This window comes from Hydra vulgaris, chromosome 09, assembly GCF_038396675.1.
Source record: "Hydra vulgaris chromosome 09, alternate assembly HydraT2T_AEP".
NCBI classification, from domain to species: Eukaryota; Metazoa; Cnidaria; class Hydrozoa; order Anthoathecata; family Hydridae; genus Hydra; species Hydra vulgaris.
In genome coordinates this window covers 45,547,501-45,566,886 of record NC_088928.1, presented here as the reverse complement: position 1 = coordinate 45,566,886, position 19,386 = coordinate 45,547,501, and the positions used below count along the sequence as shown (strand labels likewise).

Genomic DNA, 19,386 nt, shown 5'->3' with positions numbered 1-19,386 from the left:
ATAAAAGAGCATAAGATTACCTAACTCACTAGATTGACCAATCCAATTGTTAAGAGTTTGGAATGCATCACAGTGAATATTAACTTTGTGTCCACATCTGGGCAGGATTTTTTCCGATACATGATTGCAAGTAAAAACTGCTTTTCCATTTTCATATTGCTGTTTTAAAAAACATTGTACTGTGACAGAATGGCCACAGGGGGGGTTGTATGTTACTTCACTTTTACATGGCTTAACTAAAGTTGGATTTTTCTTGTATTGATGATACACAACACATAGCACAGTTAACTCATGGCAACATATTGGATACACATAAGGACTATGAGCTAACAGTTCACATTCTGGGTAAAACCTCTTACCTTCTGCTATTTCATTTTCCTCCCAACAATATATCTTACAGTCATGAAGACAAGGAAGTTGGACAGTCACTTTTTTCAAACATTTGTACGATTTAAGAGCATAACAAATAGGTAAGGAAGTTCTAACATTCTTAGACAACTCGTGGCAAGTCAAATTTTTAGCATGAGTTTCACAAGGTGATGGATTAATAACAACAGAGCAGTGTTTATTATGGTCATCTTTGTTTTTATAGTGACATAAAAGATCACAAGAATGTTCACAAGATAATAATTTTGAACACTTTTCTTTGCAAAAATTTAAATTTAGTTGTTGTACTGATGTAGCATAGTAAACCATTTTTTCTCTGTGAACTGGACAGCAAATTGGCAATTCATTTCCAAGTCTTGGACCATAATAGTGAAGATCTTCTACTTTTTCTAAAATAGCACTTGGATTTGTGTCTGGTTCGCATGATTGTCTAAGTTTTGTTAAAATATCAGTCCAGTGACAAGTAGATTCATCAGGTTTTTCTTTAAAATAGTTTATATTACCTACAATGTACATTCCAAGTCTTGCTCGGCTTAAAAGAACAATCATACGATTTAATTTTTTAACAAAACCTGTGTAGGACATAGCATCAATAACAAGAGAAATAATAACAATATCAGCTTCATCACCTTGAAATCTATCAACAGTAGACAAAACTACAGAATTTTCTTTATCTTTATTGTTCAAAAGGTTTAAGTTTATTAAACGTAAACGCATTAACATCAGTTGGCCTTTATATGGTGTAAGTATGGCAATAGAAGATTTAGGAACTCCGCAATTGACTAAATACTCTGTCAAACCAATAACCATTTCTGCCTCAGTACTATTAATTCGAGATAATCCAACCTTTGACTTTGTTTGGGTGCCTTTATGAGTCCAAAAAAAGATATTTGGAAGGACTCCGGGCACTTCACGCCCCTTTCCACTGCAGATTTCTAGTTTATCAAAAGTTTTACACCTTTTTGAAGTACCAGAAAAATCATCTCCAATTTTTCTTGAACTGCAGATATCATGATCTTCAATATCAGTTATATGTTTGTAAAAATTTCTTGTTAAATCACATATATTTTTCCGCATACGTCGCTGAGTAGAGAGAACACTGGAGGGTACAAGTTGACTTTTTGGAGCACATATCAAACGTTCAAACATTGAAAAATTAATTCTAAAAAAAATAAATCAAAATACTGCTAAAACCTATTTTTATTGTGAGGGGGCACCCATAAAGTACTTACAAAGTAAAACCACTGATTTAGGACTCTCTTTGTAGGCTATTTATCACACAACACTCCCCCTCCACATACCCCAGCACATAAATTTTTCAAAACATTTTAGACAAGAATATATGTATATTTTTTTTAAATCAAGTTTTAGTAGAAATGGAGAATAAGAAATAATCAAACCACATACATACTCTGTCTTAACAATCTCCCCCTCTTCTTTGTATGCATTTGTATGCGTTTGGGTTACTTCCCCTTTCCCCATACCTATCTACGTACTTGATGGAAGACCCCTAACATGTAAAAGGAGTCCGTAAATAGATATAAAATTTATTATTTTATTTCAACTATTTTTTTTATAATTGTTTTAAATTATTATTTACAAGTTTTAAGCAAATATTTTTTGCTTTACTCTAAAACTCAAGGGTAGTTGAACTCAATTTTTTAAATTTGTCTATGCTGCATCTAATTTTTTCAATATTAAGCTTATTCATAAATCTAGATTACATTAAAAAACAAACATAGCTGTAAAAAATTCTTACTTGTTTCTATGTTCAAACATATAATTTGACATAACAGAAGGTTTCAATTGTAAATGATCCCCAATCATTTCTAGCTTGCATGCTGTTTCGGATAAACATGAAAATACTAGTGGTTCTAGTACCTCAGAAGCTTCTTCAATAAGAATGGCAAATGGTTTTGTGCTACGTATAGCTTCAAGACGTGTAATGCAACCAACAATTGTACCTCCAATAACTGATTTTCTTTCATAAACTCTTGTCTTGGCCTTAACCTTTTCCTCATAAAGCTTTTTGCAGAGAATTTCAATTTCAGCATTTCGAATATCATTTAATTGAGAAAGTAATATATTAAAGTTTTTTTCTAACAACTTACATTGACACCATCTTTCTTCCAAAGTCATTTCCCATCTCCAATTCTCAGGTAGTAGCATGGATTTTAGCTCATTTAAATTAGCAGACTCATTTAAATTTGTTTGAACTATATCTTTTTCGATTTCACGATCCTCCACTTCTTCAAAATTATACACTTCACGCATATGTTGGTAATTAGCTGGCTCATCGGTCAAATCTTCTACATCAATAGCATTTTGATTAAAGGTTTTGATTTCATTTGTATTTTTATTACACTCATTATTATCTGTAAAACAGTTCTTTTTATCTGATGTTTGATTAGATTTTTTGTTAAGTGTTTGGCTAATCTGTTCATTAATATTAGTGATTACATCCTTACTTTTTTCAACTTTGTTAGTAGGAATATTTTGGGTAAACTTTATGTCATCTTTACAAACTTTTGAAGCATTGTTTTTTGTTATCATACAAAAAGATTCAGTTTTAACATGTTGACTATTATTTGAACTTAATTTATCGCACTTAATTTTACTCTTATCATTGTTGCAAGAAACAGCATTGTTGTAATCACTGTATGGTTCCTTACATGATAACATATATTTTTGACAACTATTTCTTGGACGAGGTATATAACTATGATGATAACAGTATGGTTCACTATGCGATAGCGCAGACATTGTACAGCTTTTTATTGAACATATTTTGTTTATATGGTACTCACAATAATAACTATTAGGTAATGCTAAATTTAGGCAAGTTTTTTTATGTTTAATAAAAACACATAACAGATGTTTAGTGCAAGTATTTCGAGGAGGAATGTCATTACTAATCATTGCTACTGAACTTTCCTTTAAACAAACAAAGCAAGCATGCTTATTACAATAATTTTGAGGATACGGTAATTTAGTCAATTTACAACCATATTTTAAACATGCATGCTCTTTACACATCAAGTGGTTGTCAAGATGAGCTGAAGTGCAAGATTCTTCACTGCATTTATGAAAATTACATAGGGAATCTTTTTTACTACAAACAATGTTATTGCATTGATAGTTGTTATAGGAACATTGGAGAAGTGGTTCAAATCCTTCAATCCATTTTAAAATTATTTCAAAAACGTTTTTTATCTCATTATAGTGATTTATACCTTTCCACAAATTTTGAATATCAGAGTACTTTAAAACTATATCATATTCGTGCAAAACTTTATTAAACATATCATCCCAAATTGTAAATAAATCATAAAAACCATTTTTATTAATTTCATTTAAAAGGTAATTTAATTTCTTAAAGTTATAAATTAAATGACCCAGAAAATATGTTGCTTTATATGATGCAATTTTCTTTGCTTCAATTTCATTTTTATCTTGTGGATTAGATTGAACAAAAGCTTCATAAATAAATATTGGAGACAATTCATTTTGCATTTTTCTGTAATCTTCTTTTTGTTTTAGAAGTAACTGGAGATTATTTTTGGTCTGTCTAACCTTATAGTCTGAAGATTGAATGGTCATTTCTGAGTATCCATATAAATTAGGCTCATCAGAGTTACCTATGCGTATCAAGTCAACATTACGCTCTGCTTTTATTAAATCAGTAAGAAACTCATCTATTGCATGATTTTTATAAGAAAGAACCAATATTGGAGGCACTCCATAAGTTAGATCAGAATAACACAACTTTTGAATGATTATCAATGCTCGAACAATTGTAACACCTAAATAAGACTTACCAGTGCCAGGAGGCCCTTGAGTAAGATGAACTGGTTCAATTAATGCTTCAGCAAAACTTTGTAATTGTTTGTTGTCTAAAGTAGTACTTGAAATTAGATGAGTTAGCTGTTCTCTAAGCTTAGATGCTTTTTTTTCATCTCCTCGTATGCAAACAATGGGATATATTTGACTTTGATCAATTATTAAATCAATTATCATTTCCAAGTTAGTTTTAAATGATAAAAGTGATATTTTTTCATCAATCAAACTGTTTAACTTTTGAGAACATTCTTCAAAGTTTGTTATATTTTTATTTTTTCCAATATTCAACAATGCACCTAAAAAAATTTGTTAAAAAATATACAAATAGTTTGAGATACATACATACATACATACATACATACATACATACATACATACATACATACATACATACATACATACATACATACATACATACATACATACATACATACATACATACATACATGCATACATACATAGATACATACTAAGCCACTGTCTAAACATACTTTTTTTTCTGAACACATTGGCTCACTTGGGAATTACATGATACAGATATAATCACAGTTCCGAAAAAAATTAGCTAGTTTGGACCTAAGGTAATTTTGGGAAATCAACTCAAAGTTTTCGACTATTTGTCTGTTTTCTCAAAAAAAATATTATCCGTTTTTTTTTTATTTTTATTTTGGCAAGATTCTTTTTCATTTGAGAGTGTTTAAAGAGAGTTCTGATTTTGATTTAATTTGATTTAATGGAAGCTAGAATTTTTATTTCACGCCTTTGCGCCCTGCATATGGTTTATCTAATTTTTAGTATTTGATACTGCAATACAAAAACTTTTTATTTTTCTCATACTGGAAGAAACAACAAACTGTATTTCAAAGAAATGTTTGTCATTTTCAATATACATTTGTAACATAAAAGATGATAAAATTACTTATAAGAAAGTATGCAATGGTTGCATTTCTCTTGGTTTCCATTCTGCTCTGGTTTTTAACCAGCATGCAGTTGTGCCTCTTCACCCTTCCATAAACTTTTTTTTGAGCCTTCAGATGAAAGTTTTACAGTTCTTTCCACCGATTGTGAGTTGTTTGGCGGATTAGTGAGAGAAACTTTTCTAGCAGTTTATAACTTACAACTTTCTTATCGTCTTACAGCATAGTATCTAAAAAATTTCTGAAAAAAGCAGCAGAAGTAACCCTGAAGATTTTTAAACACAATTTTTGAATTAATAAAAGGTTGTTTATACATAAAAATTTCAAATATTTTTTTACCAGTGGGGCCTTTATAGTTTTTAGGATCATTAATTTTTCTATTTCCGATATAACATGACAAAGAGGTAAGTCATCATGGTGAAGTAAGCAACTCACTATATGAATGCTACATTTAAAAATCTTTTCTGATCGGACAACTAAACCATTGTTGACACCAGTGTTGGAACTTATATTATCAAGAGCAATTAATTCTAAGCATTCAATAGTATTATATTAAGTAAGAACATTTAGTGTGGCTGAAGCTATACTGTTTATTGTACCATTTTCTACTTCAACATGTGTCAGATATTTTCCAGAAAGAAGTCTGCTTTAATAAGTAAGTTTGATGTTCATCTTGAGTTGTTCTATACAATACCTATTGTATTTCATTACATAGACTAACAAATTTGTGTCATTCTTGCCATCCACACCAATTATGATGTTCTTCATGATCATCATAATCATTGTTTTAGCTTCTTTGTTTCCGTGCTTGCACGGATTTGATTTTTCTCATAATGCTGTGTCTCTAACATACACGGTCTTGAACATCTTCTTCCCTCAAATGTAGCTTTTTCAAATCATCTGAAACACATTCTTTCCAAGTTTTTCTGCTTCTACCTCTAGTTTTTTTGTGAAACTTCTAACTCTCTACATGCTGATAACCAGTCATCTGTATCTTTACGCTTTACATGCCCAAAACACCTAAATCTTCCTTGATGTATCCAATCAAATAAGCTCACAATGCTTAATCTTTTTTTTAAATCATCACTGCTTTTACTTTATTTTAAAGTCACACCAAATATCCATCTAATTATCATCTTTTCTTTCCTTTCCAACAGCAGGACATCATCAACCTTCATTGCCCATATTTCACTACCAAACATTAAAACACTCTGGACAAATGTGCTGTAGAACTTTCCTTTATTCATTAATGAAGCATCTCTTGCTGTTAAAAGTGGAGATAATATTTGGAACTTGGCCCAAGCAGACCTTACTCTTGCCCTAGATGCTTCTTCTGCTCCACCAGCTAATCCAATTGTATCTCCAAGATAAAAAAATTTACTAACACACTCTATAGGGTGTCTGCCGATATTTTAAGGTGGATTTCCCTAACTTTTCCCTGATATTTCCCTGTTTAAACCGGATTTAATTAAATTAACCTAGATAGAAAAATGCTCTTTAACTGCAAAAATATAAAAAGTAATACAACCCACATTATCACGAGAAGTTCATAAAACTAACTAACAAACAAACTTAAAAGTTATGAGTACCATATACAATTTATTTAAGTTATGCAAGTTTGATGAAGAGCCATTTTCCCTGATTTCTCGTTGATTTTTATAAAAGTTAACCTAATTTCCCTAATAATCCCCTGATTTTTTTGCAGATATCTGAATTCCCTGACTTTTCCCTTATTTCCCTGATCTGGCAGACACCCTGCTCTATCTTTTCTCCACTTTTAATTTCAATCTCTTTTTTAACTTCTTCTCTATACTCACCAAAAGTACATTTTCTTCACTCAAAACCAACAGTCTTTAGAGAACATCTCTTCAATATCTACATCTCTTATGAAACGATTGCATACAAACTGTACAAACTATAGAGTTAGCTCTAACTCTCTTCCTAAAAACTCCACATGGCCACTTCCCAGTATTTTCTGCTTGCTCATTCTTGACTTTACAATGCATAACTTTTGTCTTATTCATGTTTATCTTAAGCCCTTCAATTCCATCTTTCCAAGTCTCAAAACTTAATATTAACTCTACTTCTGTTTTAGTAACTTCTGATTAATTACTTTCGCTAACTATTTGCTTCTCAAACCTGAAATTGTTCAGTTAATTTAAAATTGTAAATAAATATTTAAACGGTTTAACTTCTTAAATATTTTTTTTTTATATGGTATATTATATATAATATAGTTGCGGGCTAAGCAACAACGAGGGGCTCGAGCTAATGAGGGGACCCAAACTAGTGAGTGATTCCAAAAAGGGCCAATCATGTTATGTAATTTCTTAAACACTGTTTGATAATACTTGTATTACATTTTAAAAATGAAATTTATAAGATAAACAGAAAGAAATTTTGGGCCTTCACTAAGGACCTCCAGATTCTTAGGCTTAGGGCCTAAGACGCTAAGTGCCTCCACTTGTCATGATTCGCTACTGATTGCATAAATAATATAATTAAATGTAATTAATAATGTTATATATATTCCAATTGAAAACATGAGTATGTAACTTAATAAAAAACAGCGATATGGTAAAAATAAAATCTCATCAAGATAACTAGTAAATTAATTCATTTTTAAATCGATATTTCATATGAATCCAAATAAAAACTAATTAATTTACATATTAACTTGGTAAATAATTTTTTTTTAACTGCAGAGCTTTGTAGTTTTTTTGTAAATTGCTTTATTTATAAATGTTTACCATCTAAAAAGTGTAGTTTTGTTCTCAAACGTTATGAGAATTTACTCTTAAATTTGCTCATTTTTCTTTTGTTTCCCAAAAAGATTATAGTTATTATTGCTTTTTTTTTGTGGCAAATAACTTCTATATATAGAAAACATTCCCATGCTAAGCCAAGAGCTGATACATGACAGTGGCCTAGTACATACATACATACATACATACATACATACATACATACATACATACATACATACATACATACATACATACATACATACATACATACATACATACATACATACATACATACATACATACATACATACATACATACATATATACATATATACATATATACATACTTACATACATACATACATACATACATACATACATACATACATACATACATACATACATACATACATACATACATACATACATACATATATACATACTTACATAAATACATACATACATACATACATACATATATACATACATATATACATACATACATATATACATACTTACATACATACATACATGCATACATACATACATACATACATACATACATACATACATACATACATACATACATACATACATACATACATACATACATACATACATACATACATACATACATACATACATACATACATACATACATACATATATACATACATACATACATACATAGATACATACATACATACATACATACATACATACTTACATAAATACATACATACATACATACATACATACATACATACATACATACATACATACATACATACATACATACATACATACATACATACATACATACATACATACATACATACATACATACATACATACATACATTCAGCATCAAGAAAGTGAAAAAAACTTTTTAATGATTGCTACAACAGTAAACAACACTTTAACTTTGATAGAACAGCCTTTGAAGGTAAAGCCAAAAAGTCATAGCTGTGCTTTCATATATCCTTAAAATACGCATATAAATTTAAAGGGTAAAGTATAAACAACAGCTGCAAACTAAATAAATTTTACCTAGTAACATTTTGACCTGTTTTTGCACCGATTGTCATTAAACATAAAATATAATTACGAAAAACGGTTACAAATATTACATAAAAATGTCAAAAAAGACATTATAAAAAAGCTCTAAATGATTACATAAGAACGTAAAAATAAAATTATTTATAGTATATAACTAAATATAAATGATTCTTTCACTTTACGTTCTTCATACAAGTCATTAGAAGAGTTTTTTTTTAAATGTTGTTTGGTTCATGTTTTAAAAAGAACCAAACTAATGTCTATTGATGTACATGAAATGATCAAAATCTGCCTTAACCAATGATGAAATATAGTCTTTAGTAAACATGTTTGCAGAAAATGGACACAATCAAATCATAGATCAAATTTCAAAACAATTGCCAAGAACTATATTAAAAAAAACCTCTCCAAAATAAATGAAAATAAAACTGAAACAAAGAAATAAATAGTTAAACATCCATGGCTCCCAAGAATAGGTCCAAAACTCTCCTGCATCACCTACATTAAAACAATAATTTTTAACATTGCTTTTATTCTTTTATGCTGGTTCCAAATCAAGCCTCATTCTACTCCATGGTTTTCATCTTCTTGTGTAGCTGCTATATCTAGTCTTAATCATTTTTTTCATCTTTTTTAAAAAAAAAATAACTGTCTTAAGAAAAAATGCCTATTTTATATTTTAAGAAATTAATGTAAAAAGATACTGTCTGAATCTAAGCTATTTTAAATATATATGTTCAAGTACAATAAAATTCACTTATGACATTGAAACAATGTATAAATTATTGTTTTATAGCTTTTTTTTTGACTTTAGAAAATAATTTAGTAACTTGGCTAGACTTTTAGTTAAAAAAAAAAAGATACCCTTTTAAATTATTAAACATAAAAAACATCATCTTTAACTAACTATTTGAGAACATCTTTTGCAAATATTTGTGGTCTTTGAAGTAACTTTTCATTAGTTGAATCATGCCTCTTTCAAAATTTACCAGACTTGCTTTTTGTGAAAATTTGAAGATGTTTCTTCTTAGGATCTCAGTATTGATGGCTAATATCCTTTGATTTAGAAAGACTCTTATCTTCACATGCTTATTTTGGGCATATAACTACGCATCAACTGACCTATTTGTTGAGAAATCAGGTTTGAATCTTCTGCCCATACTTTTATGTTCGTCTGCATAGCATCTTTTCAGTCTATCACCTTTCTTTTTCGTTTTTCTCATTTTACTTCTTCTCAAGACTACACTCTTTTAGATGAAATTTCTGATCAAATTGAACAAACCTTTTTTCTTTGCTCTCATCCAATATTGTTATTATTTGTGACTTTAATGCTTTTCACACTGAATAGCTTACCTATCTACTGATCCTGCTGGCACTAAGGCTCTTAACTTCTGTATTTCCTAATCTTCTACTCAGAAAGTTATCATTGTGACTCATTTTCCAGACAACCCGAATCACTCACCACACACCTTCAATAGTGTCATCTTCCTGACCCTAACTTGTGTTCCGTTTCTTGTTCTCCTTTAGATGGTTATAACCATGCAACAATCTCTAAAAATCTCACACTTCTTTTTTGGACTAAACCTATGATTGCACTATTATTATCCTTTAATAACCTTCATTTTTCTTGTGCAGCTGCTATATCTAACTGTAATCATTTTTTTTATCTTTTTAATATAACAATTCTCTTTTTTCTTTTATCATCTTAACAAAAATTCTCTTAAAAACAAGTCTTTTTATTATTGCAAGAAATCAATGTAAAAAGATACTGCCTGATGCTTATCTCTATTATTCCCAGCTTGCTAAATCCAGGGACAAACCCAAACCTGTTTTAGTACCACGATATTTTAAATTTTGGTGCGGTATGGGCGCCCAGAAATTTTTTTTTCAAATTTTTCTTTTGCCTTTTTATTTTAAATAGAAAAAAAAAATTTTAGTTTTAAATGCAGTTGCATATAAATAGTTTTCGATTTATTTTAGCAACCTTATTTACCCTACAGGTCAATAAAATGAATTAAAAAGAAATTGCTTTTTTACATGATGACGCAACTGTCATAACTGAACATTAGTTTTATAAAAATGAATGTTGTTATGAGACTTAATTTTGAAAACTTTTTTAAAATTTTGTAACAATGGAATTTATGAAAAATTTGCTTTTTTGAAAGATAAAACGATCTTAAAATATCCATTCAGATTTAAGTTAACTTTTGTTTTTGGCAATTAAGAGTAAGCTGCTTTTGATAATAAATGAACAAAAGTAAAAAATTTTAGCTAAATAACTATCCTGCAAATTTAATTTGTGAATGAATGAACTTTTGATCTTTAGCTTGCTATTTTAGTTTACCCAATGATAACGAAAAAACGAAACACAGACTTTTTCAGAAAGTTTTTTTTTTTTTCATATTCTTTTTGACTTTTGAAATAATACAAATAACATTAAAATAATTTAATAAAAGTTTTATTAAGATTAGTTAAAAATAATAATAAATATTCTTAAAAATACAACGTTTTTAAAAATATAATATGTTTTTAATAAAAACAAAGTAATATTTTTTAAATTATGTTCACCGCAATTAACTCTTCTTTAGATATCTTTACATTAAAAGGCAATTTAAAATCGCTTTAAAAATTATTAACCTTTAGTAAAAGTTAAATGAACAGATTTGCTAACATTTGTGTCAAAATTTTAAAATTAAAATAATAGTAAATATGTTTATCAAATGCTTATGTTTTTTAGTCATATAGTTATTCAAATACAAAACCTAAAACTACTTAGTTAATTTTATAAATATTGCATTACTGAATATATGTATATATATATATATATATATATATATATATATATATATATATATATATATATATATATATATATATATATATATATATATATATATATATATATTTATATATATATATACATATATATATATATATATATATATATATATATATATATATATATATATATATATATATATATATATATATATATATATATATATATATATATATATACACACACACACACATGTATATGTAAATATATTATGTAATGTAAATATAGATCAAAAATTGTTTAAAGTATTCAAACATTTAATTACTATTTATTTAAAACATTAATAATTACTAAAATTGAATTTACTAAAATATAGTAAATAAATGTTTAAAATACTTTGAATATACTTGAAATAAATGTTTAAAGTACTTGAACTTATAGCATGTTTTTGCAACGAAAGCATTTTTTAAAGTCATTTGTAAAATAGTTTTCTTATTGTAACTAAAGTAGCATTTGTTCAAATTAAATTCATATATTCAAAAAATGTGTTTAAATCAACTCCTTATCTTAGGATAAAACTAAAAAAGATAAACACAAATGATTTAAATGATGATTGAAAAAATGATGACTAAAAATCATTGTTGCAGCACCAGTTTTAACTAGGGAAGAAGAGAAGTGGGGGGTAAGGTACTCAAAAACAAACACCCTCCCTCCCCCCGATGTTACAGAAAAAAAAGCAGTACCCTTAAGTAAACTCTGATCTGATCAGATCTTATCTCAGAAGTTGACAATAGACTTTTTGAATATTTTCCACAGTATCATTAAAAAGGTCAAACATTCCCTCTACAGTTCATTGGTCTGATCTTATTACCTCTACCAAGGATAAGACAAAACTATTTGCAAAGAAATTTTTTTTTTACTTAACTCTTGAACCTAATGACAACTACTCTTTCTGCCATTTCAGTTAAACAGATTGACTAAATTGTTGGACATCTAAATCACTTCAGCTTCTGTTGCTAAGTTATTTCTCAATTAAACACTTCTATAGCTTGTGGTCCAGATAACATGATAGTCTTACAAAAGATTTCTCAAAAACTCTCTTCAATTCACTTTAAACTACTTAATAAGTGCTTGACTAAACTCTGTTTTCCAGCCTGTTGGAAAATAGCATATGTAGTTCCAATTTTTTAAACTTCTAGTGATCACTTTGACCCTTTCAACTATCATCCAATCAGTTTTCTCTCTAATATTAGCAAGGTTTTTGAGTCAAAAACCTTGCTAATATTAGAACTTTAATCAATATAATTTTAACACCCTATCCAAAGTCTAATCCAAAGTCACCCTAATCCAAAGTCAAACCTGCTCCCTCTGACTACCAATACAGAGTTTGATCTTTTTGTTCTACAACTTTTTAGCTGCTATAACTGAAAGATTTTATCATGCATTAGATGGAAGTGGTAGTATTAAATTCACCCTTCATGCAGAACCGCAGTATTCAACTCCTCCTTGAATACCAACACTCTTCTGTATTTCCGGTAATTTTTGGGGTACCACAAGGTTTTCAACTTGATACTGTATTGTTTCTTATCTACATTAATGATCATCCCGACATCATTACAACTAAAGTGACTCTATACAGAGATGATTCAACTTTGTACTCCTATCTTGACAAATAGTCTGGGACAGGTAGCCAATCTTGAATCTGATCTCTCTTCTGCTCACAGATTAGGGCTTGCAATAGCTTTTAACTTCATCAAAACTCAGTTATTTACTGGAAATAAATATCACTAATATATATTGAAGAACTGCAAACTACTCACTGAATCCTTAAATCTATGTCTTCCTGAACTATCATTTACTAATGATTTCTCACAGAACCTATATATATATATATATATATATATATATATATATATATATATATATATATATATATATATATATATATATATATATATATATATATATATATATATCATTGCCAAGTTAATAACTGCTTTTTAAGTTGTAACTGCAAAGTTAGGTTGCTTCTTTTTATTTTGCTTGCCATTATCTTACTCCTGATTCCATTCTCTACCTCTACAAATCTTAATTGTCTTTGTATGAAATACTGTTATCATATTTGGGCTATTTTTTTAATGATGCTTTTTCTTTTTAGGACAAGGTCCAAAAACCCAATGCAAATATAGTTGGACTTGCTCTGGCAAAATATGCACTATTCTCCTTTTGCTGTGTTTATTTTTTTTTTTCCTGCGCTTCAATGCTTTGGAACTCTCTCATTTTTTTATTTTTTCTTAACTCAAACAACCTACAACTAAATGTCTTATGTTAACCATTTCTTTGCTATTTAACACTATTTACTGTACTGCCAATCTATAAGTGGTTGCTTGCAACCTTGATTAGAGTGACTTGGTTTAAAAATTAAAAAATATAAAAATTTAGGAGACTAGAAAAAATGACTAAAACTTTAAATTTTGTCCAAGAAAGTTAAATTTTCATAAAAAACACACTTAAAATAAGTTTAACTATATTACATGTGTTTCACACCAATTTCATAGTTGGTAACTATTAATAACTTGTTCAGTTTGCAAGAGATAAAAAGTTTAAAACGTATTTAACCTCTTTTAATTTTAAAAAATCTGATTAACCATTGCACAATTCTGGATGTCTGATGTCTAACTTGTTTAAGTCCAAATAACAATTTACATTTAGATCAATTTAAATAAATTTATTAAATAAGTTTTATGAGTTTTTTCGATAGTTTCTTAATTATTAATTTGGTGGCTTTATTGATTCAGAAAATAATTAAAAATATTTATAGATACTAAAAAAGTGATGAATAAAAAGTAAATGCAAGATATTGAAAATTATGATATGAAACCAGAAGATATAATATACTTCAGAAATTATTAAAATTGCAATTCATAACATTCTTGAGTTATACTTTACGCAAAAACTTTTCAACTTTTTTGCATATTTTGTAACATGATCATAAGCTGTTTTGCATAGAGTATTTTGAGTATGTTAAACCACATACTCAAAATACTCTAAACTGTGAGTGATTGATTTGCAAGATTTAGAAAATAAAGTTTAAGAAACGAAAAAATAATGTTTGCAAATAATAAACATGATGTATAATTATATGACATATTTATAAACAAATCATGGTGGCATTTTGAAATTCAAATAATTAATGAAATCATTAATTAAGATGGATAGTAATATATTCAATTTTTCAAATTATTTTTTTATTTTAATCTAATTTTTCCATTAATTATGATTGGGCTTGATTAATTGTTTTTGATAATATATTTTAAGCACACTACTGTCCAAAAACAGTTTTCTTATGCAATATTAGTACTTTTTATAAATTGTATAACCAATTTGTATAAGTATACATTAATATACTGCATGAAACAAAGATCTACATAGTATTGAATATTCAGTTTAAATTAAACTTTTTAAATATACTTTTTTTTATAAATATAGAGGAGAAATTCATAATTTGTTATGAGTAATAAATAAACATTATTTATTGTATATTATATTATATGATAGTCTATTTAGTTTATTAGCTATAGTCACTTCTAAACATCATGAAATAATTTTTGCCTCAAAAAGTTTGAGGCAAGCCATGGCTAATACCAACAATCCCGTTTATTTGCTGCCATAACAGGTGATGCGAAAGTTATCGGACAAAATAAAAACGACAATAACTTATTTATAAATAAAAAAACAAACTACTATTTTTTTTAAATAAAGCATTTATTTTTTAATAAAAATATATTATTTTTAACATGAAAAAACACCACCATCTGCAATTGATCTCAATTTTGCTCTGACGCCTTTCATATGCGACTGTAAAAAGGTTAAATCAATTTCTTGTAGTTTTAGTTTAATGCGATCAATCAAAACTTGCTCTGCTGAAGCTTGCCAATCTCCCTCGTAAACCTTTTGTGCCAAATATCCCCAAAAATTTTCAATTGGTTGTGCTTGAGGAACATTTGGGGGATTGGATTCTTTATCAACGTAATAGACATATTGGTCCATCCAATTTAGAATCTTTAGAATAATGAGAACTTGCTAAATCTGGCCAAAATAAATAGTTAAAGTCTCCATGATACTTGTGAATAAATAGAAGAAGTCGTTTTTCTAAACATTCATTAATATAGATTGATGAATTGATCGCTACAGCCTTGGAAGTGCGAAACAATGGCTCGGACATACCACGGTCAGATATGGCTATCCACATTAATAATTTTTTTCGAAATTTCTCTTTTCCTATAAAAGAACACTTTCTGGGCATGTTTTTTTGTTGTTTGTGTAGTACCCAAAATTTCCAGGCATGCTGTCCCCTGCAAAACAAAAGTATTATTCATCATCGATGACAAGAAGCGATTTTGTGTTATAGAGTTGGTTAACTAGTTTCCTGCTTCTTTTCTTTGCCTTTATTTGTTGTTCTATAGTGTATTTTGGAGTCTTTTCACGTTTTCTATATTTAATATTCATTTTTTTTAACTGACGACCAATTGTTGATTGATTTACACCAAATTTAATACCTATTTTTCTCTGACTGGCCCCTTTTCGATTGTTGACAAGTCTCGTTAATTCGGCTTTCTTTTCTCCAGTCCAGGATGTCGGACAACCAGGGTGCTTTCTATCAGAAAACGATTGAACAGTTTCAAGTCTTTTTAGGTTATCATATATTGTACTTCAAGCAAATCCTTTCTTTTCAAAATGATTTACGCATTTTTTTTTTTTTTTTATTAGGTTTATTTACAAAAAACATTTTTAGTCGCTTTCGAAAAGATTCTCGTTCAGCTGCATTTAACCTTATTTTAAATAATTGCGTTTCAAATAATAAAGTTTATATTTTATAGAATGTTTATGCCTACGCATAAAACCACAAAAACTAATTATTATGCTAAAATAATGAAATTAGGATTTGTTTGATAACTTCCACATCACCCATTAACTCAAACTATACCAGCAATTTAAGGTTCCAGTAAGTAAAAAAAATTTAAAATTTTCAGAAACATAAGTTTTTTGTAATGATTTTGTTTTTTTTGTTGAGATAAACTCTAAGCAGAAAAAAAAGATATCTGTACTTTATAAATGTTAAATAAAAATTTTGTAAAACTCGTTTCATTCTGAGCAATCTTCTAAAGCTTTTTCATGTTTATATTGTGTTTTTTATTTGTGTGATATCGTAGAGAGAAAACAAAAACAAAAGACAATTGTTTGCAATTAAACTTTGATTGAATGAGTTTAATACTTTGATCTATTTTAATTCTGTATATTGCTTTTAAATACAGTTTTAAAAAGTTTAAAATTAAATTTTGTATTTGCGAATATAAAATATGTTCAATTTTGTGTTTGTAAATTAAACCTTTGCATTTGTAAATCTTTTATGCAAATATAATATATATGAAAGTTTCATTTTTGATTTTTTATTGTTGTTATTTTTGATGCACTTTACCAGCAAACTTTGTTTACCAACAGTATTAGTTATCACATTTCCTTAATGAAAAAACATTAATTCTTATTTTAAAGTATATTATTTGTTATTTATTATTATGAAAAGTTTTTTGTAACTTTCCTAACTTAAGGTAAACAGCAGAAAAATGTAAACAAAAAGTTTTTGAATAACAAAAATAAATTTAAAACAAAAAGGTAATAAACGTATTAGAAAATCAAAACTGGAGAAAAGATAGTGTTAACTAAAAATTAAAGTTTTTTATAATTCTTAAAGAATGACCTTGCTTGTTAATAACAATACTTTTTTTCACATTAAAAAAATCCTAGTTGTTAATCAACTTAATTCATTTCTTCGTCTTGCAAACTACTTTATCTAGGTGAATAGCTGATGAGCCTGATAAAGGTTGTTTTTTTTTTTACTGATAATTTTTGAACCAATTTTAAACCAATAGGTATTCTGCGCTATACACTACGCTATCAGGCTGGATAATACCCTGATGGTTCTACCAGGAATGTGGTGAGGTTCAAATCTCTTGCTTATGAAGCAAAAGTTCTACCACTTCATCACTAATGCATTACCCATTTCCAAATCTTTATCTATTTTATTTTAAAATTAAATTGAAATAAATAAACAAATAAAAGTCACAAATAAAAATCAGAATATATGGTAATGTAAAATCTTAAAACAATGAACAATAAACTTGAAATACCTTTTTGAAATGGTAGAGTTGATACTTTTTGAATATCAAGAGCTTTTAAAACAGGAATATGTTCAGGTGCAAATGTCATACAATCAATCACTGCTAAATAATCATCTTTTTTAATATAATCCATAAGTCTTGAATCATTTATGGTAGCTATAGAAACACAAAGACACTTCTCCTCTCTTCTTTTAAACTCATCTCTTGGATTACCATGGCTGACAATTTCACCCCATATTATAATATCATTATCATTAAGAGAAGTACCATGGGCAGATAGCTTAACTAAGCCAACAAGATTAGCAGAACTCAAACGTCTTGTTGATCGCCAATGAATTGCAGTTTGGTATGGTGGTTTCCTGCTTTCCACTGCATTCATATAAATACGCCCTTCAAAATCTACTTTTGTAACCTGACAATCATAAATGTTTGTTGATGCATGTGGTCCAGCTGGTCCTAAAAGTTCTGCTTTAACTTTTTGGGCACATTCGCTACAGAGACCCTTTGTATGGCGAGAGTCTGGACAATGCAGTACAATAGGAACAGGACAGGAGTTTAAACAATGAACTTCATATTTGTTGCCACTACTAGGAAGTAAAACCTACAACAAATAAACTTATTTTTACTAATACTACTTAAAATTTTTTTAAAAATAAATGCCAACAAAATATAATTATATATATATATATAAATATATATATATATATATATATATATATATTTTTTTTTTTTTTTTTTTTTTTTTTTAGATTATTCACCTCCCCAAGGCCCGAGGGGGCCACTACAGTCGAGGAGGCTACTCATTTTTTTTTTGTGTTTTTTTTGTGTTTTTTTTTTAGTTGTTATTCGTGGTGCAACCCTCTCTCAACTCTTTAACTCCGAAACACGAACCTTGCCGAGCAAGGCCGCTGCGCGGAGAAACTAAGTTGAGTGCGGTACTTCCAGGGACGTGGTGGGAGTCGAACTCAGAACCTCTCGCTTATAAAGCGAGCGCTCTTACCACTACACCACTACCGCATCATATATATATATATATATATATATATATATATATATATATATATATATATATATATATATATATAAATATTTATATAAATATATATATATATATATAAATATATATATATACATATATATATATATACATATATCTATACATATATATATATGTATATATATATATATATATATATATATGTATATATGTAAATTATGTTAGTGTATTTTACAAATAGAGTGCTCAATGTTCTTAAAGAACAGAGCAATAGTTAATTAGTAAAAAAAACTTATCTAACTTTTATCTTCGACTTGAAGTTTCACCATTGCTGGATCATCAGAAAGAGTTACTAAATCTAAAAAAAAATTCAATTTATAGAAAAAAATATTTTACAGGAAGCTCAAAACATCGCCAAAAATATTAATTTAGATGCGAGAATTGAATCAGTTGTACCAGCGCAAGCGTTTGTTTCGCTAAA

At 28.1% G+C, this 19,386-nt stretch overlaps 1 protein-coding gene across 1 annotated transcript in view; it reads right to left on the bottom strand.

The window, feature by feature from the left end:
- LOC136084821 (uncharacterized) overlaps positions 1–19,386 on the bottom strand; it is a 122,411-nt gene that overhangs the window by 62,128 nt on the left and 40,897 nt on the right. The window contains exons 7-9 of the mRNA XM_065805864.1: positions 17,918–18,509; positions 2,147–4,523; positions 21–1,549 (exon numbers count right to left, since the gene is read on the bottom strand). Coding sequence (XP_065661936.1) covers positions 21–1,549; positions 2,147–4,523; positions 17,918–18,509 — 4,498 coding nt within the window. The remainder of the gene's footprint in view (positions 1–20; positions 1,550–2,146; positions 4,524–17,917; positions 18,510–19,386) is intronic.